The following is a 27,761-nucleotide window of genomic DNA, read 5'->3' as shown; positions in this document are numbered from 1 at the left end:
GAAAAAGATGTGGATAGCATCTATCACTCCTTTCATAATCCGTACGATTTGGTACAACCCAGTAAAGCATGAATGCCCTTTCTAGGGCCCAATCCCAATTCTATTATTGTTGGCCCTTGAAACAGAATGTGAAGGGCTCCAACATTTACACCTAAGAAATGGGACAGCACTACAACACCTGCACACGTCATCATATGTCATTGTGATACCAATGAAGAACACATTATCATGTTATTATAACGATAACAATAAGATCGCGACAGTACTGTGCATTTGTCTTTCTATAGAGTTCATGTGCTAAAATATACCTTGTTAATGTTGTTAGACGGTTGTTGGGGTGTTATAAGTGGTTGCTAGGGAGTATCTACAAGTTTTTTTTGTCACTACTCAATACCGACTTGATTGTCTGAGTCAAACGAGCCCATCCCCAAGCTGGGGATTTTTGGATGTCAGCCATTTTGTGCCAATGTTAAGTCTAATGGTATTTTTAGGCGTCAGCCATTATGTGCCAATGTTAAGTCTATGGAGAAATTTTGGGTTACATTCTTGCCTCTTAATGGGGCAGTATAACCCTCTCCACCACATGCTACAAATGCGAGCATCAAGCTAACAACATGCTAATCATGTTAGCAGTATGCTAACATCATGTTAATCGAGTTGCTAGCATGATGGTAACTGAACTGAGATAAACTTAACTGAAACTTTAAAACTGAACTACACGATTTCCATTTACAACGATCTTTTATATGAAGTTGCTTTGACACAATCTACATTGTAAAAGAGCTAAACAAATAAAGGTGAATTGAATTAACATTATTAGCATGTAGCTAGCATGATGTTAATCGAACCCTTATAAATCCTGCAAAAACCACACAGTTTGACGCCACGTTCAAGGGTCTGGGGCGAAAACTGTGAAACTAGTTGCATGCCCAAAGAAAAGAACAGAAGAAGAAGGAAGAAAAATAATAAGTATGGAGAATAACAATAGTGGATTTGCCTAAAGGCACCGTAAAAAGGTCATTCCCAGCCACTAGACTTTTCTGATAGGGTAATCTAGTGTCATTGAGTTTCAGATGTAAAAGTATGTTATGGGACTACTATACAGGAGTTATTATTACGTATTATAGATAGTGAAATTTAACGGTTTTTATTTTAGCATCTTTTATTTTATTTTAAAAGCTTGACGGTAAAACCTGAACTTTAATAGAAATGTATTTAAACATGCTTGTATGTCGTAAAAAAAATCATAATAATGACAAAAAATGCTAATTTGTGCATCTCCGGACTTTCGTGTGCAGCCATGCTGCCGTTGTAGCTGATGTATTTTGGGAAAGTTCCTTACCCCTTGATTTCGAGTGTGGTCCTGATCTCAGTTTCAAGGGTTATCTAGCACTTCCCGTTACCCCTACGCCTTCAAGCTAAAGAGAATAGGGACACCCATACCCCTTCAAGTGAACGCGCAAAATAAAGGGCCAAGGGGTACATTGGGATTGGGCCATGGTTTGCTTTCTCATAACCTAATGATCATGTGTTTGGTCAGTAGGTGGGCAACAGGTAGTCTTTTGTGGCTGTCCGAATGTATTATACCACTTTAGAGAATTTACCAAATAGTTCCAATCTGAACGACCAAACAAAAACATTCCCATAATCCAACAGCACCTCAGCTGTCTTTTATGATAGATTCATTATCATAGACATAACCCTTACTGCTTTTTTGAGACTCTTTCTGAGGCCAGAGATGGACAACCTCAGTCCTCAACCGAGTTTTGTTCCAACACTAATCAAACAAACCTACCTATAGACCACGGGTGCCCAAACATGTCCTGTGTCCTGTATATTTTAGTTCCAACCCCAATTAAACACACCTGAACCAGCTAATCAAGCTCTTTCTAGGTATACTTAAACTTCCAGGCAAGTGTTTAGAAGGAAGTTAGAGCTAAACTATGCAGGACACCGAGTTTAGACAACCCTGCTATAGACCATTTTAGGAGGATGTAAACGATAACAGTGGTCCTAATGTATTTCCTGTTTTACATATTTAATTTCCAAAGCTTCTGACAATCTTGAATGGTCCACATACTGATAAATAATGTTATGATAGCTGATTTAACGTTGAGCTATGAAAGAATCACCTCTTTTTACAGTCATGAAATAGTTTGAGGGCCAATAAAATCATATTGAAGTGCTGAGGGAAAAATTCAGGTTTCAGTGTCATCATGACCACACTTTAACTAGAGGTTCTGAAAATCTTCACCCTGACCGGAGTTTTCAGAAAGCTTCAGTTTCAGTCACCTGATGCAGTGTTTTTGTTTGGATGAATGGCCAAACCACGTAGTTTTGAAAATGCCAAGTGTAAACAGAGCTTCATTCCTTCTCAAATGTATTTAGTATGAGAACTGAAAAGCATTTCTTTACAACCCTAACTTGATACAAGCAATTTTTTCTTCAAATCCTTGCACTCCTTAATGTGTTAATTTATTGTTCCTCATAGGATCCCACTAATGGATACTACAGTGTGAACACATTCAAGGAGCATCATGGCACTCCAACCACAATGGCAGGAAACCAGACCACAGAGCTCCGCCGAGACCCTGCCACAGCCACCACCGGCAAACAGCGGGTTCCAACAGGAATGTCTTTCACCAATATCTACTCAACCTTGGGTGCTGGACCCAACCGCCTGTACGACTACAGCCAGCGGTTTGTGCTTGGCATGGGCAGCAGTTCCATTGAGCTCTGCGAGCGAGAGTTTCAACGTGGATCAATGAGCGACTCCAGCTCTTTCCTGGACACACAGTGCGACAGCAGCGTCAGCAGTTACAGCAAGCAGGACGGATATGTGCAGTTCGACAAGGACAGCAAGGCATCTGCCTCTTCTTCATCTCATTACTCCCAATCATCATCCCAGAACTCAGACCTTACGCGGCCCCTGCAGAAGCGCATGCAGACCCACGTCTGACTGCAGGAGATGGACAGAAGACAGAGGAACCCAGCGTTGGTTTGGCCAAAGGGGCTTGAATCCCAAGCAGACGAGAATCAGGAATCAATTCAAGCACATCTAGCACGCCAGTTTCTTTTCATCCTCCACTTTATTTCATTCTTCAACATGTGGATTTCCTCATTTGTCCAAATCGTATTCTTTACAGCTCTGAAAAGCCTTACCGTTTTCAGAACCTCGTCTTGGACTACACTTCCAAATGCCCGAAATGTCTGGGCCAAAAACTTCCTCTAAACAACCGTGTGCCACAGTGATGTCACTTGCCAACACAGAAAGACCCTGAAAACAAAGTTATAGCTCTGATAACTTTGTCGCAGAATGATTGACCTCAGCGAATGAACAGCAACACTGCATAGAAGAGGTCTTTGAAAAGAGTTGATGAAGGCTACAATCCTTACCTCTGTAGTCCAGACACTCCTCTGCACTGCTGGAGGACAATGCTTGTTTGCTCCTGTACATTTAAGCACAACTGTCAAAAGTTGTATGTAAGATTTCTCAATGCCTCTACCACAAGCTAGTTACGCGAAAAGAAAAAAGGACAAAAAAAATAATAATGTATAAACTGAAATAATGTCAGTCGGAATCTTTGAATTCTGGCCATTCTATCAAAGGTTGGTCTGATGTACAAAAGCGAGAATCTCAGATAGAAAACGGCATTGAGCTGTCGGTTCACCATTCAGAGATAAGATATATTTGTGTACCTTGTTGTTCTTTCTTTCTTAACATTCTTTATTTTCGGTGTTTCAACATGGTTCGTGCTGGAAAATAAGAGAATGACGTAATCTCGTCTACTTGCCTTGAGTAGTACTATTTAAGGAGTGCCGATGCTTAAGGAAGGTTTTTTAAAACTTTTTTTACAACAATATAATTTGGTGTCAATGATGCGACCATGTGTGAACAAGGAGGTTTGGATTTAAAGCGAAAGGAAGCGCTTAGTCTTATGTCCTATTGTGTGAAGTCGAATTATAACACTGGGAAATCCATCTGAGCTTTTGAAACGTGTGCTAGATATATTTTCCAATTGCTTCTTTCACATGAAATCAGAGATGCAAGTGTATTCACGGCCTACTCTGGTCTTCTGTTCATGAGGCTGCCGTTGGACTGTACTCTCACTGTTATAAGTGAGCAATTTGTGTACATTTATTTAAATGGGGGGGTATGTGTGTGTGTGTGTTCATACTTACTGTAAATGCATCTTTTATTTTTTTCATTCTTTTAGTCCACACAACTGAAATTGCAACCAATGGCACTACTGATAACTCAAGCACTTCGACACTCAAACACGAGTACGGTAAAATAACTTTTAGTCATGAATCAGCGTACTGAAATTAAGCCGACAGCAATCGAGCAAGCATAGCATGCTACATATGATGTGCAGAGAGACACAAACAAAACTACATGAATCAAATGGTGTGGTGTACAGCAACTAAGAGTGCTTTCACACTAGCACGTTTGGTACACACTCTGGTTCGTTTGACGTCAAAGTATGGTACGTTTAGCTAAAGTGAACGTGTCTTCTGGACTCGGGTGTGCACTCGAAAACCGTACCCAAGTCTGCCTGAAAGAGGTGGAGTGGGGTACGCTTCATGCGAACTCTAGTACGGTTCACTTCTGATACCAAATAAAAGAAGTGAACCGCCAACTGTACAACAAACTTTCGTTTTTAATAACATTCGTGTGTGTATGCCTGTGTATCACCTACCTTGGTGATAAGCGGGACTGACCCAGTGCAAAAAGTAATAATGTCTGCTTGTCCCCACCAAAGACCACTTCTGTAGACATTGCGTAATGTTCTGGGGTCCGTTCTTTGTACATGGATTACTCAGCTGGGTTTAGATATTGACGATTTGACACAATTCAGGATCGTTTTGTTCTTCAAAGCTCATCCGAGAGTTGTTGTCATAGCAACAGTTCTGCTAGAACCTGATCGGGTTCAATTCATATAAACAGGATTAGATCGGCTCAGTTCAAGCAAAGATAATAAAGAAAGTGTTCCGAATTCTGATATTTTCTAGTAGTAGTTACACTTGGGAAAACGGTAAATATTTTTAAACTATATTTATAAAGTTATAGTTATTAATAAAATAAATAAAGTTATATATTAATAAAACTTATGCAATCTGCACCCTCGAAATGAAAGTACAAAGACTGCCACCTGGTGGTGCAAAGAGAAAACTTATTGATATGAACTTTTTAGATCGCTTTGGTACAAATTGTGTATAATAGAAATGCAGAATATGTGACTTTTTTTAAAAGCAATAATATATTTATGCAGTCATAAACATATTTTGATAGTTAATATGACGGTGATTTGATGCTTCACAAAAGTTGCAGACGCCTTTACCAATATCAAAATGCTTTTGTAAACAACCAGTTATTCTTTACACCGATTAAAAAAGCAGCTACTATAATAAAGAAAATCTTTTCTAAATGTAGAACTAAATACATTGATTTGCATTGAAATACATGATGAATACTCTTGACACATGAAAGTTTAAAGCCTGCAGCTCACAACAAATGTGGAAGGTTAATGTGTGTCATATTTAACAAACCGTTTACTGCTAATCTGATGTAATTTTGCTCACATGGATAATTGAATATTAATTAGATGATGTCATTACGCTGCTATGCCGTCAGCCAATCTTTGCATTGCTGATCATGATTTTGAGGATCGATAGATCTGTCCTTCACAACACACGCAGCGATCTCAGATCAGTTCATCCAGACATTTTAATCTGATTCGCGAACTTGTTTGAAGAACCAAATTAGCGAGAGATCAGTTATTAAGATTAAAAGATCCGGGATCTGCCAAATCATCTTAGATCATTTAAGCGAGGTACAAAGAACGGACCCCTTAACTTTTTTTAATGTTCTTTTTTTTTCTTTTTTCTTTTGCGGCAGATAGACGCAAGCGGATTTAGTAAGCGGATTTAGTAAAAACAGAATGATTATGATATGCGGACGTCTCCCTTTTGGCACTTTGTTTTAGTAGCTGTCACCTAGCTACAGCTGTACACAAAACAGCAGCTTGATGACGCAAGCGTACCGGGGTTCAGAAGCAAAAAGGACAGAGTAAACGCAAAACAGCTAAGAAGGTGACAAGGGGGGGAGCAATCGAACTTGGGTTCTGTCCAGGCATTTGAACCAAGTGTGAAAGCACCCTAAACCTCAGGCAAGAGCTCTAGACAGACAGATTTCCCACTGTTTTGGAAGTACAAATCCTCCAGACCTATTCACAAGACTTTTGCGTAAGCCATAGTTCCAATTACGTTGGCCCATTTGCTTTGCCAAACGATTAAATTAAAAGCGTACGCATACAACTGATGAGATTATTTGCTCTATTTCTCAAATCATCCACTGCTACGTATTCCTATACAAGGGAGAATGATTCAGACTGGCAAAAAAATAAATAAATCAAAACGATAGCGGCATATGTCTAGCACCAGATGAGAGTACAGCCATTATCGATGTAGTGTTACATTAAGTGGCATAATTGTACGAAATTGCCACTGACCCCATATAACAAGGTTCAGGCTCATTCCAGTACGAGCGCCAACTGTGCTTGCATCCGATGATACTGACACCTTTCTCGCTGCCAAAGTTTCCCGGGGTTATGGTGCTTCGAATCTCCATTTAGTTGACGAACCCCTCCAGTGCTGCCCTGTGACTGCACAAACAGATTGGGCGTGAAAGCTATCAGCGTGCTTTGCTTATCAAAGCTTCCAACACTCCAGTCTTTTATCTCCACTTCAAGTTATCTCCTCGCTCATAAAGATAAATGTGACCAGAGGCAATCCCTCATATAAACAAGAAGGAGGAACGGCGAGATCTGCAAAGATCTCGGCTTTGACCCCGGGAGGAAGACTTTTTGATTTGTACCGACCTGACAATCTCTCGCTTCGACCCGAACACAAGAAACACTGCAAGGCGTGACGCCGCTGAGTCAGTCGTCGCCGTAAGCACTTTACGTTTGATTATATTTGTGGCATTTCAATGGGTTTCATACATGAGTGCTGTTGGATGAGTCTAATTTTACAAATGGATTGGTGCCCATTGTGGGGCTTAAACACGAAAGGCCTGTTTCGGTGCTGATAATGCAGCTCAGTCCTCACAACACTGTATATAAATCCCTCATGCTCTCTGTGTGTAAATTTGCAGTTCTTTTTGCTTTGTTCTTTAGTCAATTTGATTTGTAAAAGGCAGAAAGCAAATCACGCCATTGATACTGTACAAACGACCGCTGTTTCATTTACACTTCTTTCTTTCAGTCAGTGTTTCGAATTAAATGTTCTTATATTACTTACCTTGGTCTGTCTTTCTGTACTGATAGCTGGGCATCACCTGTTTTTACTGCAAGGCGAAATGGAAATATACAGACCTATAGAAATACCCAACAACAATCATGCTCGCAGCGTGCGCTGAATTCCGATCCAGGGTTTCTGAGCCTATTGACCCTTTTCGAGAAATCATTTGCAGATTGGCCGCAAACTGCTCTTTGTGAGTGAGCCAGATGTGTTAAAGCTTGGGCATGGCAAGCAAAATAAATGTGAAAGACTGTGGATATGGGAAATGGCTAAACGTAATTCTCAATTTACTTTCATCCATCTTAAATGTAGACTTTAAAAGGGTGCTGAAGTGTGCAATTTCTATCCAGTATTGCTGTTTAAAAATGATGCAAGTCCTTCTGGAGAGCATTGCAACAACAGCTGAGATTATAATATGCATTTGGGGGAGTGGCTACCTCTTAGTTTGACTAATAACACATAAGAGGAAACCTATCATCATTTGCATAATGATAATGATGACAACCTGCCTTGCACACACCATAGTCCATAGTCTCTATTTTAGAGGTCACCACAACGGAATGAACCACCAACTTCTCCAGCATATGTTTTATGCTGTGGATGCCCTTCCAGCCGCAACCCAGTACTGGTGTTACTTGTGTTGAACACAAAAGACTATATCTTGAAGAATGCTGGATTGTTGCCACACATCTACTCACATAGTAGGACAATTACTATGGAAGTCAATGGGTGCCTTCTACCATCATTGTTTTAGTGTCTCCTTTTGTGCTCAGCAGAAGAAAGTGGGCGACCATGTGAGAGTTGCAGAGAGCTAATTTCTCGCTAGTCTTCTTCTTGTTCACCTGATTTGTTGACAAATGGGTTGCGGATCCATTTCCTTGGCATTTCACGGGTCATTCACTGGGCCTATTTCACCTTTGCAAAGAAACTTTCGAGAGACGTCTGTTTCTTGCTCATTTTGCTAGCTTGTGGGTTAAAATTTGGAGCTCAAGTCACTATGAGAATACGGTCACTTTTCAAAAAAAAAAAAAATTACAAAAAAGATTGTTCAGACTCTAAAATAAATAAATAAAATGGAAATAATTAATGATTTCTAGTACAGCTCGACAACAATTGATCCACAAACCGGTACCAAGCTGCGGCCCAAGGGTTGAGGACCACTGCCCTAAATCAAAATTTGAAGGAAGAAATGCTTAAAAATAATTGGTGGTACTGGTTCCACAGGAATTGTACACTTCAGTTTTAAATTAATGCTGTTAATTTTAATCAATTTGACTTGAATAATATAGAATAAAAATATCCCCCATTTCCCATAATACACTGCTTCATTAACTTAACAATGCAGGAAATAATAATAATGAATATATATATATATATATATATATATATATATATATATATATATATATATATATATATATATATATATATATATATATATATAAATATAACTATTATTATTATTATTATTATTATTATTATTATTATTATTATTATTATGAAGCATGAACTTAGAGTTGAAGTCAGAATTATTAGTTTTACTGAATTATTAGCCCCGATATTAGCCCCCAATTTCAGTTTCTACCAACACATTTCAAAACATGATAGCTTTAATAACTCATTTCTAATAACTGATTTATTTTTTCTTCGCCATGATGACAGCACTTAATAGTTGACTAAACATGTTTTAAATTACTAGTATTCAGCTAAGTGACATTTAAAGGCTTAACTAAATTAATTTAGTCAATTAGGCAAGTCGGGGTAATTAGGAGTGTCACTGTATATTGATGGTTTGTTCTGTAGACAATCGAACACAAATATTGCTTAAAGGGGCTAATAATATTGACCTTAAAAATGTTTTAAAAAAATAAAAACTGCTTTCATTCTAGCCAAAATAAAACTAACAAGACTTTCTCCAGAAGAAAAAAATATTATAGGAAATCCTGTGAAAAATGCCTTACTCTGTTAAACATCATTTGGGAAACAGTTGAAAAAGAAAAACATTCACGGGGGTGAATAATTCTGACTTCAACTATAACAAAGTATACCACACAAACAAGTTAAAATAGTCTGAAAACATGTCAAGAAAGCCTCCAAATCTCCCAACACAGGTCGCCATTCATGTAACAAAGCTGCTATGTGCTAGAATGAACCTAGCAAATATTGGATTAGGACTGTTGTTCTCTGTTTGAGTAGCTCTCGGTACTCTTTTTGCAGCCTGTGTACTTTTCTTATCGCCCGGCCCTGGTGAGTTGCAATCCTTTCTCCCGCTGGAACCGCAAGTCTTGCCTGCTTCAGGCACCGGATTGTCATGCACTTACAACCGAACCAAACAGATGAACAAATAGCGCTCTGGAAGATAGGACAGGGTCACTGGCAGCCACAGACAGCAGACCACATTTATGGGTTTTACATGTCTCCCCTGACACTTCAGCACAGCCAGGCGGGCTACTGGCTGATGAAATGTTATGAATTCCCCTCTCTCGACGACACTTTTTTTTTTATATACAGGCCTTTCCATTATGACTATCCCAGAGCAAGCTTTGTTTGAGGACGACAACAGGCTAGGCAGCGTAGGCAGATTTATTGTGTGATCATACATTAATGCATTGGTGATTTGTGTAAAACGTACAGTACGTAAGAGAGCGGGATATAATGTTATGTACAATGTCAGGCAGCTCTCTCTCTCTGTGTCATGTCTATGTCCCGAGCACTTTCTACATCAGATTTTGTGTTTTAATTTATAATTTGTTTCCACAAGACAATATCTTGTTAGTCTTTAAGTGACATGCTACTGCCGTATCAAAGATGGTTTGAACACTGAGGTGGAGAAAATCAATCCAGCAGTTCTGAAGTTATTATACTGTAATGTACTGGGGGGTTGCGAAAGGTTAACCACTATTTTCTTGCAGTGACTCTCTCTATCAGTAAAAGCATTAAAAAGATGTACTTTACCTGTAATGGTCTGTGATCTTATGATGCTTTGGCTCTGTATATTTCTGAAAGAAAACTGAAAATCATCGCAAAAAAAAAAAAAAAAAAGTGTTTGATGTCTTTATTTAAGCCCATGAGTGTTTGCTTGTGTGTGTGCACATCTAGCTTCATACAGTGCGTCCTACACATAGACCAGGGGTGCTCAATCGTGTTCCTGGAGATTTACCCTCCTGCAGATTTCAGTTGCTCTCCATATCAAACACACCTGAACCAATTAATTAGGACCTGAACACGACTTGATAATTACAGGCAGGTGTGTTTGATATGGGTTGCAACTGAAATCTGCAGGAAGGTAGATCTCCAGGAACACGATTGAGCACCCCTGACATAGACTTTATCTAGGTGGGCAGCTCAGGTATATTAATGGCTGCCTAAGTATATTGAGGGCGTACTCACACTGTGCTATCCGAACCATGCCCAGGCCCGTTTCCGGATCGTTTGAGAAGTGTGAGTGCGCTGAATCGGGCTCAGGCACGGTTCACTTGGCCGGCCCTGGCCCAGTTGGAAGAGGTGGGCCTGAGCGCGGTTCACTTTATGCTTGTAGTGTGAGTGCAAAACGTGACAAAGCCCGAAACTGAAAGCAAGACGTGACTTTTAAGGCACTGTTTCATATGGATTTATTAATCATTCTTACTGTTCAATGAACGTAAACTGCTGTAGGGTATTAAATACGCAAACCCGTCACTGCACGACAGCTGCACCTTCAGCAAACCTCCTCATTCCTGCAGGATGAGGGCTTTATGACTGTTTATGAGCGCCAAAAGTGGCGGATCTGTTCGGCGAAATATCTGACTTCGTGTCACCGCATCCCTAAGGACTGTTTGGCGAAATATTTGACTGCATGTCACTGCATATCAAACGACTGAAACGATAGAACTAGAGAAATCTCCACTGTGCTAAGCGAGAGCGCTCACTGAACAGCACAGCATCGATGACGTAAGCGTGCCCAGGCCCGATTGTATGTGAGTGCGGGCCGTCGGGGGAGACGGGAGGGGGGACAAGCGTGCTTTGGCCCGGTTCGAGGAAACTGTACATAGTGTGAGTACGGCCTGAGTGACACATTTTTTTTCACCATTGATATCACTTTTACACTTTTTTTGTATCCACCCAACAGGGCCGGAGTGGGACTCCATTTCAGCACTGGAGTTTCAACCCTTAGACTGGTCCACCTCAGTTCACGACTAAATAGGTTGAAATAACGTCATTTCTAATTTAGTAAATAACGACACTGTCACGTCTTTTTCAAGGAAACAGCTGCTTTAGAACTTCAAATGTTTTTCATAAATATGCGAACATTAAAGGGTAGCCTTTAAATGTCACTTTAAGCTGTATAGAAGTGTTTTGAAAAATATCTAGTCAAATATTGTTTACTGTCACCATGGCAAAGATAAAATAAATCAGTTATTAGAAATGAGTTATTATAACTATTATGTTAAAAAATGTGTTAAAAAAAAATCTTCTCTCTGTTTGGAATTGGAGGAGGCTAATAATTCAGGGGGGCTAATAATTCTGACCAACTGTATATATAAGGTTTTTACAGAGCAGATGCCCTAGCAGCCAGAACAATAAAAAGTAATTCCAGACACTGTTATATACATGAAATATAAATGTTAATACAAGCATTAGTGTTAAATAATAGTTTTGATTTATTAATATATAACTGAATTACAATTTTCTATAATTACTCATTTATTACTACTAATTACTTATTGGGTGATGGATGATGAAGTGGGTGAAGTGCCCTTTACCTTGCTTTTTAAAAAGAAACACTGCCCCTCCAAATGTTTGTGTCCCTGCAATCCAATTTCAGCAATTCAATTATGCGCAGCCCGATTAGTATTTGGACAGATGGACAAATTTATGTGCTGCAGTTTTACTCTCTGCTGATCTTGTTGACTGGGTTGATGTATAATACAGGCATGGCTGAGTAATGCAACCGGCAGATATAGGCTTTAAATGCCTTCATTAGCATAATACAGATGAGAAAAGTACTTCAAGTAGAGCTTGATTTCATATTGCGCTATTAAACATTGATGATGTGATGTTAAATTGTTTTGATTCAGAGCTGGACTAAACCACATTTGCTTCATTTTTAATGTCTTATGAGAAAACAATAACTCGACCCCGCAGGACCTCAGAGATGCAGATTTCATGTTTGCATTTTACGCAATGAATCTGAAATCCCTGTAACCAGATTACAGTTACTGATTTAATATTACTTTTAAATGTCATGCACTTAAAACATTAAATGCATCCACTTGTTTGTCTGAAATTTTTGAATAATACTGCATTAGCTCTTTAATAAGTCGTTAGTAAGCCTTCTTTTTTATAGCATAGATACAAATGGTTCTCATTTATAATATTAAATTTGTAAACTTTCTGGAAACCCTATAAGGGCAACCAGAAACAAATGCACAAAAGCTGACAGTCATATGACAGACTGTGTGAATATGAGGCTTAAGTCTCTTTCACATCAACTATTAAATACACAAGGTTATGTCACAAACAAACAAGGACACCAAAGGTCACCACAGGCACATCACCCTGGAGCCCAAGCCCTGAGTCTGGTCAGCACCTGGATGGGAGACCACACAGGAAAACTAGGTTGCTGTTGGAAGTGGTGGCCAGCAGAGGGCGCTCAACCTGCGGTCTGTGTGAGTCCTAATGCCCCAGTAAAGTGAAGGGAACACTATACTGTCAGTAAGCACTGCCTTTCAGGCGAGACGTCCAATAAAAATCCCATGGCACTTATTGTAAAGTAACCGTTGTGCTGGCCAAATTTCATCAATCTGCCCTTGCCCAACATCGCCTTCCAATCATCCCCATCCACTGAATTGGCTATCACTGTCTCTACACTTCCCCTATAGATGGTGTGTGGTAAAAACTTCCATATATATATATATATATATATATATATATATATATATATATATATATATATATATATATATATATATATATATATATATATATATAGTTAAATACAAATAAACAGTCTACATGCACTAAGTGTTGTTTTTAAATGTTTAGGCAACACTTTAGTTAAAACTAAATACAATTCACACCTACTAGCTTATTACATATCTGTCAACCCTCCCATTTTTCTTGAGATTCTCTCATATTTGCCATTCTATCCCAATATCATCCCGTTAAGGCATTTTTCTGGATTTTCCCCACATTTTTTTTACCTTTCCAGGGTTTAACGCTAAGAATATTTTCTGCTGGTCCGATTGGACCAGTGGTTCAGATTTTTACTTGCCCTGCCAAAATTTTCACAGGCCCTGCACCAAAAAAAATTATAATAAATTATAGCTATTTTCTAGACACATATTTTAAATAATGTATCAAAAATAATTTCTGTGAATCTACAATTTAAATATTTAAAAAATGTTAAAATATTTAACAGTAAAATATAGCAGTATAGAAAATGTGCATGTATTTTATTGCAAAACAAAAGGTGGCCGACTTAAAAGTGACGGCAAACTATGCAAAACATCACTTCATTTTTCCACAATGTTAGAAACAGATGTTTTCTTTTAGCCTCATAATTTGATGTGGCTGTTGTGTTGTTGTCTCTTCACTGTACTGGTTTTTATCAGGTTATGGAAAAAAAATAACATGCTCACAACATCCAATCAGATAAGAGGAACTGAAAACCAATATGGTGTTTACGACTTCACAGAGAAGGTAACATTCAAAGACTTAAAAGAACAAATTATTTCTCGATTCTAAGACTGTAATTGCATGCATTTGACAAGTTCTCGAAGGCAAATTAAAATGTAATGACATGGCAGCACTGGTCCGATCGGGCAAGTAACCATTCTGTCTACTGTCCCGAGCATCTCTCATGCTGGCCCCGGGTCACAGGGCAGTCCTTATTGTTGAGCCCTGCTTTCTATGAAGGGTGGCAATACACATCAAAGAGCCGATCCTCCCTATACACAACCCATACCGCTGAACCACCAGGGGACACCCCTTGCTCTAAAATGTGAATATGTTCTGAGCTTCCATATATTTAGGCTTGAAAACACTTTGAAATAAACAAAAAAATGGTGGGTTTTCCTTCCTTTCCATTGCAGGTACTGCTGCCCCTGCTATGCAATCCTCAAAACAGTCTGCATCCCTTATTTTCACATTCCAATGTTGACATGCTTATTATATGCCTATTATTAAGATATTAATGGTTTATTAGCACTAATAAAGTATGATCTTATTTTACATCCCTCATCCTACTTAAAACCTAAACCTACAAACTTTTAAACTTTAAATAAGCAGCTAATTTGTAGTTTATCAAGTTAAAAATCTTAGCTAATGGTTTGTAACAACATGAATTATACGTTCAAACAAAATACGAGAGACTGTTCTAATATTACATTATTAGTAAATCAAAATAAGCTGATATAATATAAAACAAGCATACAACCAGAATTAATAAGAATATATATATATATATATATATATATATATATATATATATATATATATATATATATATATTATTTTTTAATACTTTTAAGCAAATAAATGTAATTAAAGTTCACAAAATTTAAGGCTGTGAGTAAAAAATGTGTCTAATACGTTACTTTTGAGACGTATGCAAAAAGAATTCCCTTCTCTTTTCTTAATTTTTTCCTCCATTGACTTATTGGTTGCTATAGTTATTGGTCTGAGTTTAGTTAAAGAGGACTCGAGTGTGAAAACTGTCAGTTATCTGCTGAACAAATACAAGAGGATGCTATTGTTTCTCCCACACCTCTGTTGAAATGACTTTGCACGGTAATTGGATTTGGAATTTAATTTGACAAAAGGCGCACATTAACTGCAGACGCCTGTGCCTGTGGACCTATAACACACCATTAGAGAGTTATCTGCAGACAGTGGCTGAATTTGAGCAGTTTGAGCGTGTCAAAATGGAGATATGTTGCTGTTTGTTTAATCACTTTTTTATTGTTGATAATGAATGGCTCCAATTATATTAATTCTGTGTCTGGTATTAGAATGTCAGCTAACAGTGTCTTTGTTTTGTAACTTCGTAACCATTTTTGGCTATTATTTATACTGTGACAGGGGTTATGTCTGTCATGTGTATGAAAAAATATACAACTACAACTGGCAGTAGGTGGTGGAAAGGGCCTGGCATAATGAGTAATTCAATGATTCATTCATTTCAATTATTTGTTTAAACCTGATGATTCCTTTACAAATGTACAATTGTCTTTAATAATTGATCAGAAGCAGCATTTTTATTACCCTTCACATTCTAAAAAAATATGTTGGGCTTGGTTAGTTGAATTTTCCATTCATTCATTGATTCATTGAGTCAGTGATTCATCATTCATGCATTCATTTGTTGATTCATTAATTCATTCATCGATCATCCATCATTCATTGATTGACTGATTCACCCACCCATTCATTCGTTCGGTCATTCATTCATCAATTGATTTATTGATTTACTGATTGATTCAACTGTCTATCCAACCACCCACCCACCCACCCATTCATTCAATCATTCATCAATTAGTTGAGTCAGTGATTCATCATTCACACATTATTTTGTTAATCCATTTATTCATCTATCAATCATCCATCATTGATTGATTGACTGATTCATTCAATAATTCATTCATTCATTCATTCATTCATTCATTCATTCATTCATTCATGAATTGATTTATTGATTGTCCGATTGATTTATCTCTATCCAACCAAACAACAACCCACTCAATTATTGATTTGTTGATTCATCATTCACACATTCATTTGTTGATTCAGTCATTCATTCATCCATCAATCATCCATCATTCATTGATTGACTGATTCACCCGACCATTCATTAATTATTTAATTAATTCATTCATTCATTCATTTATTCATTCATTCATTCATTCATCAATTGATTTATTAATTGTCTGATTGATTTATCTCTATCCAACCAAAAAACAACCGACTCATTTATTGATTCATTAATTCATCATTCACACATTCAATTGTTGATTCAGTCATTCATTCATCCATCGATCATTCATCAGTCATTGATTGACTGATTCACATTCCCATTTTTTCAGTCATTCATTCATCAATTGATGTATTGATTGACTGATTGATTAATCTGTATTTCCAACCAACCACCTGCCCACTCATTTAATCATTCATTCATTGGTTTGTTGAGTCATTATTTAAATTATTCACTCATTCATTTGTTGATTCATTGATTGATTGATTCATCCATCCATTGATTGGTTGATTTATTGTTTGATTCATCCATCTATTCATCCATTCATCAATCAGTTGACTTATTCATTGATTGAATGGTTAATTCATTCATCCATCCACCCGCCCATTCCTTCATTAGTTGAATTATTGATTGGTTTATTGATTGACTGCTTGATTCAACTATTCATCCATTCATTCATTCTTTAAAAAATTGATTGCTTCATTTATACACTCCTTGACTGATTGATTAATAAATTTATTCATTCACCCACTCATTCATTCATTAATCAATTGATTCATTAACTGATTTATTGATTTACTAACTGATTCATATACCCATCCATTTATTCATCCATCGATTGATCAATTCATTCATTCCTTTTACTTATTGTTCATTCATTGACCCACTCATGTTCATTCATTCACCCACTCATTCATTCATTCATCCATCCACCCACCCATTCATTCATTCATCAACTGACTTATTAATTGATTTATTGATTGTCTGCATGAATTCATCTATTCATCAATCCATTCATTTATCGATTGAATGATTTGTTGATTCATACATTCATTGACTTATTAAATAATCCACCCACTCATTCATTCATTCATTCATTCATTTATTCATTCATTCATTATTTCATTTATTCATTCATCGACTGATCAATTAATTCATTCATTGCCTGATTAATTAATCCATCCACTCATTCATATTGTTTTATATCTTACAATAATTAAATACATTAAAACTGAAATAATTTTGCTTCCATAACCTAACTTATAGTGTAACAATCTTCACCAAACACTGAATGATTTAGACTTTTTTTTACTTGCTTACTATAAAGACATAATTGCTTTACTAAGATAAGAACTGACCTGGTCTGATATGATGAAAAATGAGTCTCTGAAGTGAAGTATGAACATTTTTGAACTTTGACCACAAATGAAACTGCAAAAGTACTGGCCATTTCCAAACATGTTTCTCTACGTGCCAATGGTTGGTCAGAAGATATAGCACTAATCCCAGACATAGCCAAGCTGTGCAATATTTTAACACTGCATAGTGAAAATTAACCTATAGTTTGCCGTCTGCAAGCTGACCAAGAGAAAAGAAAACAAGACACGCGTCATCTTTAACAATGCCTCACTAAGATCATGTTTGTGAAGCAAACAACCATAAAAGCTCTTCATTCATTGTCATTTATTCAAACACAGCTGTTTCAGCAAAAGCCTGAGGACGCTAAACATCTGTCTTGATAATATATGAATTTTAGATTAATGGGAAAACTGCACAGACCAGAGGTAATTTAGCGCCTCCATTGTCAACTGCCTAGTAAAGAATCAGCAGTTTTTTTTTCTTCATTTAAAAATGCTGTTGTTTTCCGTCTTAAAGGGACAGTTGGCTCAAAAAAAAGAAAATTTTGTAATCCTTTACTCATTTACGTTTGCTTGTTACAATCTTGTTTAAGTTTCTTTCTTCCATTAAAAAAACTATGGCTGTTTCTCAATTCTAAGAATGGAGAGAATGGTCTCGCGTTCTTATAGCGACTGCTCTTGCTAAGTTACCTCAGAAGAACGAACTCAGGAGACCGCAAGAACAGAGAACGCATCCTTTGAGAATTGAGATGCTGCGTTCTTCTCTAGATCCTCCTGAGGATCTCCTGTACTTCACAGGTTTTTAAAAGGAAAAGTTATTTTATACAATACAGCATTCATACAATGTTTTTTTTGTTTTTCCCATTTCAATATATATATATATATATATATATATATATATATATATATATATATATATATATATATATATATATATTGAACACACACACTTACACACACACACACACACGCACACACACACACATACACGCACACACACACACACACATACATATATATATATATATATATATATATATATATATATATATATATATATATATATATATATATATATATATATATATATATATTTAATTATTTATTTATTTATTTATTTATTTATTTATATACTATGCATAAAGACCTTATAAATCTATGTCACACAATACAAATACAACTAATTTTAATATGAATTTCAGCAAATAAACACCCTTAATGTGTTTATGCCTTTATAAAGATATTCCTGATAATGTATACTGTCTTTCACCATTTTATTTAGGGAAACTTCTGAGGTAAATAAGTTACATATCTGAACTTTAATAACGAGTCTACATAAAAGGTGACTTTTCTAACCTCCTTTATTCAGCCACAATGATTTCTGGGACTTCTCAAGCGAGTTTTGCACTCAAGTCTGCACCGATGCGTCCTCGATATCAAGAACACATGCGGGAACTTTCATGCATCCTCTGTTCTTGCAGTCTTAAGTTTTGGAACTGAACTTTAGCAGTTGATGATGACGTTACATGAGAACACAAGATCGCTAAAGAACACATATTGAGAAACAGCTTATGTTTGCTGTTTGTTCAAACTACTTATTTAAAAGCGCAGTATGTAAGTTTGACACCCAGTGGTTGAACTAGGTATTGCACACCTGGTTCAAAACACACACAAGTTCTGTTTGCCAGTTTGACAACACCAACAGACTGACTTCCTAACTGTCTAGTCTAAAGGCTGATTTAAACAATGTTAACTAAAAGCAATGGTATACGCGATCAAAGGAATATTCTGCATATTAAAGGAGTTTTTGTCCTAACCAACACCTGATATTTATATTTTAAAAACCGCTTCTATTTCTTGCAGCTGAACAACAGGATAAACTGACAATGCTCACCTCAGGTACACCTCATGCACTTTTTTTTAATGTTAAAGGCTAACAATGTGCGTCTGAAAGCCATTTACGTGACATTTATTGCCATACTACTGAAAGCAGCAGCAGATAATTCACCTCAAATCTTAAAATAAAAAAGTAAACTGTTTGAGCTTGAACTTTAGAATTGTGAGTCAGTGTAAACAAACACATATCAGTGATTCAGCATCTGCATTTAATAATGTAAAAGAGGTTTATTATGTATTAATTTGATTATAAAACTTTCCATTTTATTGGAGTGCAATGAGCGCACTATTCTGTGCTTCTGTATTTTAATTTATGCGGTGTTTCATCTGGTGCAAACAGCCAAATTGCTTGTCACTGCAAATCTCATCATGTAGCGTGTTGTTAGGACACTGGGTTACAAATTAACCTGTTCACTTAATGTTTACATTCGTAAAATTGATATTAGGTGCTAAATAATAATCTGATGTGGAACTCTGAATCTGAATCTCATTTCGGAATCTGTTACTGTTAGCCAAAGGTCACGTAACGGTCGTGGACGCATACTTTGAGAGCCTTAATGACTGAATGAATGAATGAAGTACACTGTTTTCCACAAAGGCAATCCATGGTTTTAAAATATAATTGGCTAAAGTGGCAGTGGGCGGGTTTTAAAGAACCAAAACAAACACAACGTTCAGGCACATAACGCACATTTTCAAAGCAGAATATCTTTATATTTTTCACGTTTAGAATATAAAGACTTCAGCATTGCTTTTTAAATAAACAAGAATGTCTACTTAGCATGTTTCTTAAATATCTGCAAACATATTATGGTATTTTTATACTTTAGAAGAGTATAGCACCTTTAAATTAAGCTAAAACATCACACTTCTAAAGATTTTTTTTTGGGGGGGGGGGGGGCTTAATTGTTTTATGTTCAATTAATTTAAATATGTAAAAAAACAATAAGCTAACTTAAGTCCTTCATGTTGTTCCAACATAAATCAACTGCATGGAACACTGCATTTTTACAGCGTTCATTTTGAAAACAAAAGACGGTATTTTGAAGAAAGCTACAAATCTGTATCCCGACTTCCAGAGTATTTATCATTGCTGCTATGCAATGGTTACAGGTTTTCATCTTACTCCAAAACATCTTATTTTGTATTCACCAGAAGAAAGAAACTCCTTTTTAAATGTGAAATATCCCTGAAATATCCAGTTCATGCTTATATCAGCTAAATAGCTACACGGCATGAAACAGAGCATGATTTCTGAATCATTTTTCCCCCACATTGGGTCTTGGTTTTAAGGTGGGCACTGAAAAAAATAAAAAAATCGAATGTCTTAGTCACTAGCGTCCTCAGGACTGAGGATTAAATGTTTGGGCACAGATAAATCCCTCCCTCTTGATTGCTGGCGGTCGGCCGTCGGAATCCAACAGAGCATCTTAAATGGATTATTGATCTCATGACCTTTCTTTAGTTTAAGGTTTTCACTTGTTTGCTTGGGTAATGTTGACTTAACTCGCACTATAGACAGTGCGATTGATCAAACATTAGCTTCCGACATAAGACCGTTGATAACCTGGCTTTTTGTCTAATTTGGACAGGTGATTTATGCACGCTCTCATGAAGCATAAGTCATGGAAACACACGTAGGATGTTATGAAATAATGTGATTTTGATTGTTTTGCCAAGTCTGGAGAGGACTGTGTTGAACTGCCGGCGAGATTCGCTGCCAAATTGATTCATGAGACATTTTCAGAAACACAATGAAACATTGTTGTTGACGTCTGAAATTAGAGCACTAAATTAAATCAATATTTGTTTTTAGTGGTACAGAAAAAAACTGAAATTTGGCTTAATTGGGTTTTCAATCATGTGTTGCTTGACAACACGGCGAATACAAAGACTAGAAAACTGAATAAACAAGACTTCATGTAGCAATTATTTCTGGATTAATTATTAGTCTCTTCATTTGCTCAACTTCAATCATAAATTCCCAAAGTTGCAACACACTTTGTCAATGCCAACTGACAATTCTGTCATCATTAACTCACCCTTTACTCGTTTCAAACCTTCACAAATGTCTTTCTTCTGTTGGACACAAAGGAAGATATTTTAAAAATGTTGTAAACATAATCCATTGATTAAACAATGCAATACAAGTAAATGCTGGTGCTGGGAAAATGTTATTCTTGATGAATTACATTCAAAATAACATTTCTTTAGATTCTTTGTTTGTTTTTTAACTAATAAACTTTATGTGTTTATATATACACTCACCGGCCACATTATTAGGTACACCAGTCCAACAGTTTATTAATGCAAACTTCTAATCAGCCAATCACATGGCAGCAAGTCAATGCATTTAGGCATGTAGACCGATCTATTTAATAGTTTTCTCAAACATATGCATGCATGATTATTTCGTATAATTATTGTTAGTTTTGCTAGTGTATTTTTTTTTTACTTTCTCTTATTTTATGTTATTGTTTTAATGTTTTATCATATATGTACATGTAATTTATTTGTGCATCATTCTGGGCATTACTGTTTTTATTTATTATTACCATCAACCATTTCAATTTTCTTTACGTAACATAAAAATAAGAAATGTTTTCACAAAATGTGTGACAATTATACCTTATATGCAACTGTCGCATGGTCACCCACTGAAGCTAAGCAGGGCTGCACCCGGTCAGTACCTGGATGGGAGACCACATGGGAAAGCTAGGTTGCTGCCGGAAGTGGTGTTAGTAAGGCCAGCAGGGGGTGCTCAACCTGCGGTCTGTGTAGGTCCTAATGCCTCAGTATAGTAACAGGGACTCTATACTACTCAGTAAGCGCCGTCTTTCGGATGAGACGATAAACCGAGGTCCTGACTCTCTGTGGTCATTAAAAATTTCAGGATGTCCTTTGAAAAAGAGTAGGGGTTTTACCCTGGCATCCTGGCCAAATCTGCCCACTGGCCTCTGTTCATCATGGCCTCCTAACCCTCTGTCTTCTCTCCAATCAACTGGTGTGTGGTTGTGTGGTCTGGCGCAAAATGGGTGTCGTTGCGTCATCCAGGTGGATGCTGCACACTGGTGGTGGATGAGGAGATTCCCCCCTATATGTAAAGCGCTTTAAGTACTCAGAAAAGTGCTATATAAATGTAAGAAATTATTATTATTATTATTATTATTATTATTATTATTATCATCATGGAGAACTGCGCAGGTGTGAGTTGGTCAACGGCAGATGTTCAGGCTGGGGATCAATGTGGAAACAAGTCTCTCACTCGGGTCTTTCAAGAAGTGTTAGTTCAGTAGTGTTAGTTATTGTTTATTATTGTCACCATGCATTGTGACTTAAAGTATTACTGATGATTGTAATATCAACCCAACTGACTTATTCTATAATGTGGAACATAATTGATGAGATTTGCGGATTCAATCATCTGTAAAGTCAGGAAATATTGTTGATGAACTTTATCTATTGCTGCAACAAGCAGTTCCTCAGCTGGATCTGCTTGTAATTTAGCATTTGTGAATGTATTGACATTTGGTAAATGTCGATGGCGAGCGGGTTGGGATGGACGTTTGCAATTTTTCTATGAGGAAGAGTTCCAGCAGATCGCAAAAGGGAAAGTGTCGCATACAATTATCATTTGCTAATTAAGGTTGCGTTCGCGCTTCAACTAGGAAAAGCTTCTTCCAAAAGGTTGGCTTCTCTAAATTGCTTTTTTCACTTAAAGAGCCAACAGTTTCTTACAGAAACGCCAAGTCCAGCGACAAACAACAAAGAAAATTCAGATGATAAAATCAGCAGGATAGAACTGCCACATCAGAGGTGATCAAAACAGGCCTTTAGATTCTCTCAACTCATTCAACAATGTAGAAAAAAACAACACCGTTTTTTTTTGGGATCTGAGATGCGATGTCTTCTGAAGTCGACTGAACACCTCACATCTGAGACAAAGGCTAAATTACTCTTAAATTACTCCTCCTTTTAGTACCTTTGTGATGTGGAAGAAATCGTACCTCCCTTTATCATAATCACCTTCTCTGAACACCACTATGATTGAAAGTCTCTTGTCAGAGAGGCTGCCAGAAAACAAATAAAAAGTTATTGTAGCATAGATGTGTTTATCACAGCGTGACATTCACACAACAGCTCCATGGTGCCTTGATTGAAGTTTATATTGCTTGCTGAAAGAGGGTTTTTTGTGAGAGTGTAAGAGTAAATAAGTAAGAATGTGTGCAGATGCAGAGAAAACATGTCTTTTTTTGTGTCTTAGTCCAATGTGAACTCATACAGCGGTTTTATTTTGGTGTTTGCACTGTTATAGGTTATGGGGAACACAATGTACACTTAGTCAGCATTATAAATAATGTATGAATGTGACCAAAAGTGTTCTGAATGAGAGCGAGAACAAATATTTCATGAGTTTGCTTTCGGATTGATGCAAATTTAAATATTTGGTGTTTTAGATAGAGTGCTTTATCTTTGTGTTGAATTGAGGCAAGCTTTTATTGTGTACTAATGTTAACGGTAACATTTAACAATAACAGTAGATGAATAAATATTCACATTTTGCTGATAATTGATTATTAAGCTTGTTTGGCATGCTGTCCCGCAGAGAGTCCTGAGCTTATAAGATCCTCGAGCCCGGGGCTCCCTCCCATTGCAGGGTGAGAAGGGAGTTTGAGCTCAGGTAGATCTCATAACTCCCATCTAGGAAAAAATGAGGAGTAGTTGTGAAAAGGGGGATTCTTCAAAACGGAGATGGCTGTGATATGGAACTTGGAGTATTTAGAGTTAATTAGGAATCGTTTGATTGGTGAATCATGAATTGGTTAATGCATGACCAGCTGTGTTTCATCAAAAGCACAAGATCCTCTCGAAATTAGTTTATAAATAAACTTCACGTAAACACAGAGGTTGAGTAGTTAGGAATTAGCTCATTATAATGTAACCCTTCAAGTAAAGTTGCACGCATGCAAATTCATCTTCAGATGGCGCCTTTATAGCAATGTGCGTGCAGTAGATCGCTCCCATTACATTGGGAAAACAGGCGACCGCTGCAAATTGCGCTTTCATGTTTGGCTGGTCAACTGTATGGTATGGAAACCTTATATACCTGCTAGATGAACCCGTCTCATACAGCTGCCATTACACGGCTCAAAGACACTTTGTAGAGTGCAACTACCTCTAGGAGTCGCCAATGGAAATAAAACAGACACGCACAAAAAATGTGCGTACGCCAGCCATGAAGCTGGCGTGGAGCTGCGCACATTCCCACGTTCATTTCATCGTTACTAAATCCAAACGTGAGCGATTCTGAGCGTGAAACCTGGCGTACGCAAAGTTTTTGTGCGTACGCAGCATTGAGAGATGAGGCCCCTGGTGATTTTGAAAATACTATTGGCTAGGTTTAAGGATGGATCAGTTGATCTGTCAGTCAGTCAGTCAGTCAGTCGACAGCGGCTTCTGGTGGATTCATGCGAGAATAGTACTAGACAGATATTTGAGATCTGAAAAAGCGTACACAGCGGCCTCTGGTGGATTCGCAAAAACAAAATCTATTAAAAAAAATACGTAGCTCCTGGAACATATTTGGTGCTCTCCAAAAGTGTATATAGGGGTACGTTTTCAGACTGAGCCGGTGTTGCTTTAATACCTCTAGGAGTTACAATTTTGCACTCTTTGGAAAAGTGACATTTTTTGTATTTAGCATTTATACAGGTAGCTTCTATGTAATTATTTTTACAAGACTTCTTTTTTAACTTTATTTATGATTTCAACCTTTTGTTAAATCAACAATAATCTTTAAAAATAAAAAAAGAATCCCAAATAAAATCCCAAATTTAATATACATTTATGACTTAAAAATACGGATAGTTAAAGAAACTTTTGTTAAAAAACAAAATCAACATGAATACACAAATACATTTAATAGTCCTAGAGATACAGGCAAATAAGAGGACATTTAATTCAGTTTTTGAACTGTCATCATTTGCTTATAAATGTGCCGGGGCACTGGTTAAGCTGACAATGAAGGACTCCATTATATTTCTGAATTAACTTGAATAGAAACATAGCATTCTAATTAGATTCAGATAAACAGCCTTATGTGCAATTTGCTTGTGTTTGCATAAAGCAGTGAACCGTGACATAAAACCAGAGAGGTACGTACTGAGCCATATCCTAACACAATAAGCCCATTATGCAGCTTCATACTGCAATCTGATATCATTATCATTTTTATTTTTTTGCTTATCATTAACATAAAAAACTCACACAAACAGATTTACCTTTTACTGAACATATAATGGATAATAAAAAAAATAGCTTCCTTCCTCATTCATTGCGCAATAGATCAAGCGCTTTCTGCTAGTTTCAGGTTTCTTTTCATGTTTTGTGCCACATTGTTTAAATAGCAAAGGAATTTTCACCCATTTAAGCGACCATGTGCTGGTATGAAAAGGTGGTGTTTTAAGGTGCATTGTTGGTGCTTTGCTATTTAGATGCAATTGAAATTGCTGCATTGACTAACAAAAAGCTGCTTTAAAGTCAAAAGAGCAGGGTTTATATTTGTTATTTTAAGAGTGCATAAGGGTGCTTTCACACCTGTGAATCGATTCAGTTGTTCCGAAACAGAGATTACAATTGTTACATTGTTGCTCTTTGCTCTTGGAGCATTTCGCTTTCACACTGCAAAGTTTCTAATCGGACCAAAAGAGCTAAAACAAGTCACGTGCGAGTAAACTCTCCTCACATTGGTCAGAGTGTCAGGGTTTATTTTGCAGCGTCCCGCTAAGCTGTCAGGAGAGGTGGTGGTTTGGTGGTGATTGACAGGGTGCGCGCGTGCGATGTGTCTGAGGAGAGATGCGGTGGGGAGGGGTGAGAAGGGTGCGCGACGTAGCTTATTTGAGGACCGGGAGGGAGACGTGAGATTACCGGGAGATCATCACTCGTTTGGGGGCATCCGGAGACTCGTGAAACTTCCTGCCATACTCATAATTCTCTCTTCATATAGCCGTATGCCTATTACATATCCATAAAACACTGTGATATAACCGCGCTCGGATCGGATCGCTTTCTCACTGCAATCGAACCGCTCCAGGGTTCGTTTCAACCGAGCCGAGACCACCTCATTCAAGCGATCTCGGAGCGATTACTTTGGCGCGGAACAGAGCGTGATTGCCCTGTTCACTAATGCCAAACGAACCGCGCTAACTGGGCAAATGAGATACGTTCTGAAACAAAAGTGTAGGTGTGAAAGCACCCTTAGTGTTAATTATGATATGGGAATGGTTAAGATGCCATGATGGACAGAGGCCACTGGCCAACTGTCGCCACTAGCTTGCTTAGTTCGGGATCTGTAGAGCTGCGCATCGATTGATTTGCTCTTCAGTTTTGGACTCTAAAAACTGAACTGAAAACTGTTTCAATTTACTATGATATTTTATGTGAAGCTGCTTTGACACAATCTACATTGTAAAAGCGCTATACAAATAAAGGTGAATTGAAAAAAAATTAATTTAATTAAATAAAAAGTCTCAATGGTTGGCCAAAAAAAATCGGTGAAAGTCTGTGGATTTCTGTGCGCGCAGATTCCAGTGGGACTACTCATGACTTATTAAGAGAATACAGACAACTCTTTTAACCCATGCGCCTGGTACACAGACTGTTTTTCCCCTCCTTAAAATTCGATAAAACCACGCAGCTTAGTAAAAAGTCCGGGTTACCTTCCTCTCATTTTTTCCAGTATTTACAAATACGGAATTATGTTAAGAAGAATATTTCTAATTTTGAAACGTATAAAGAACCTGAATACCTTTATTCATGTATGACATTGGAACCTAACTTGAAGGGTCTTGTCACTAGATATGTTGCATATTTTAATGATATCAGAATCCCTACAACAGAAAGTCTAAAGATGACTTGGGAAAAAGGCCTGGGATTAGAGATCTCAGAAGATAACTGGACTAATGCTCTTCAAGTGATCAGGTCCTTTTCCATTAACTCAAACCTCCAGCTGATCCATTATAAGGTAGTCCATAGACTATACTATTCCCGCACTAAATTACACTCAATATAACCCTCTGTATCGTCTCTTTGTATTAAATGCAAGTCCAATGAAGGTACACTGGCACACATATTTTGGTTCTGCCCAAAAATATCAAAATTTTGGATGGAGGTGTTCTCTTTTTACTCTGAAGTACTAAGGATTGATTTTCCTCCTTACGCTCTTATTGCAATAGGCTGGGCTCCTCCCTTTGAAAACTTTAGCTTGGATCAAATCCAGACTGTTCAATATGGAATGACTATGGCAAAAAAGGTAATAATATTGACGTGGAACAAAGAGTGTACACCTAAATTTGAGACATGGCTCACAGAGTTTTGTAATGTACTACACATGGAAAAGATTAGATATGAGATTGCAAGTAAACCAAAGAAATGTAAAATAATTTGGAAGCCCTTTTTTGAAAGTCTACAGACTG

General features: G+C 37.2%; 1 protein-coding gene and 1 long non-coding RNA gene across 12 annotated transcripts in view; one reads left to right on the top strand and one right to left on the bottom strand.

Annotated features, from left to right (window-relative positions):
- kirrel3b (kirre like nephrin family adhesion molecule 3b) overlaps positions 1-7,301 on the top strand; it is a 361,509-nt gene extending 354,208 nt beyond the window's left edge. For all 10 annotated transcript variants that reach the window (XM_087293547.1, XM_087293545.1, XM_087293544.1 and 7 more), the window contains one exon: positions 2,492-7,301. In XM_087293547.1, coding sequence (XP_087149673.1) covers positions 2,492-2,959 — 468 coding nt within the window. In that variant the 3' untranslated portion in view covers positions 2,960-7,301. The remainder of the gene's footprint in view (positions 1-2,491) is intronic.
- The window catches only part of LOC137488231 (uncharacterized), a 235,286-nt gene that overhangs the window by 89,637 nt on the left and 117,888 nt on the right, over positions 1-27,761 (bottom strand). The gene's annotated exons all lie outside the window — the stretch shown is intronic.

This window comes from Danio rerio, chromosome 18 (genome assembly GCF_052040795.2).
Source record: "Danio rerio strain M-AB ecotype USA chromosome 18, GRCz13ab, whole genome shotgun sequence".
Taxonomy (NCBI): domain Eukaryota; kingdom Metazoa; phylum Chordata; class Actinopteri; order Cypriniformes; family Danionidae; genus Danio; species Danio rerio.
The sequence above is the reverse complement of the archived record's forward strand: the minus strand, read 5'-3'. Positions and strand labels throughout refer to the sequence as shown.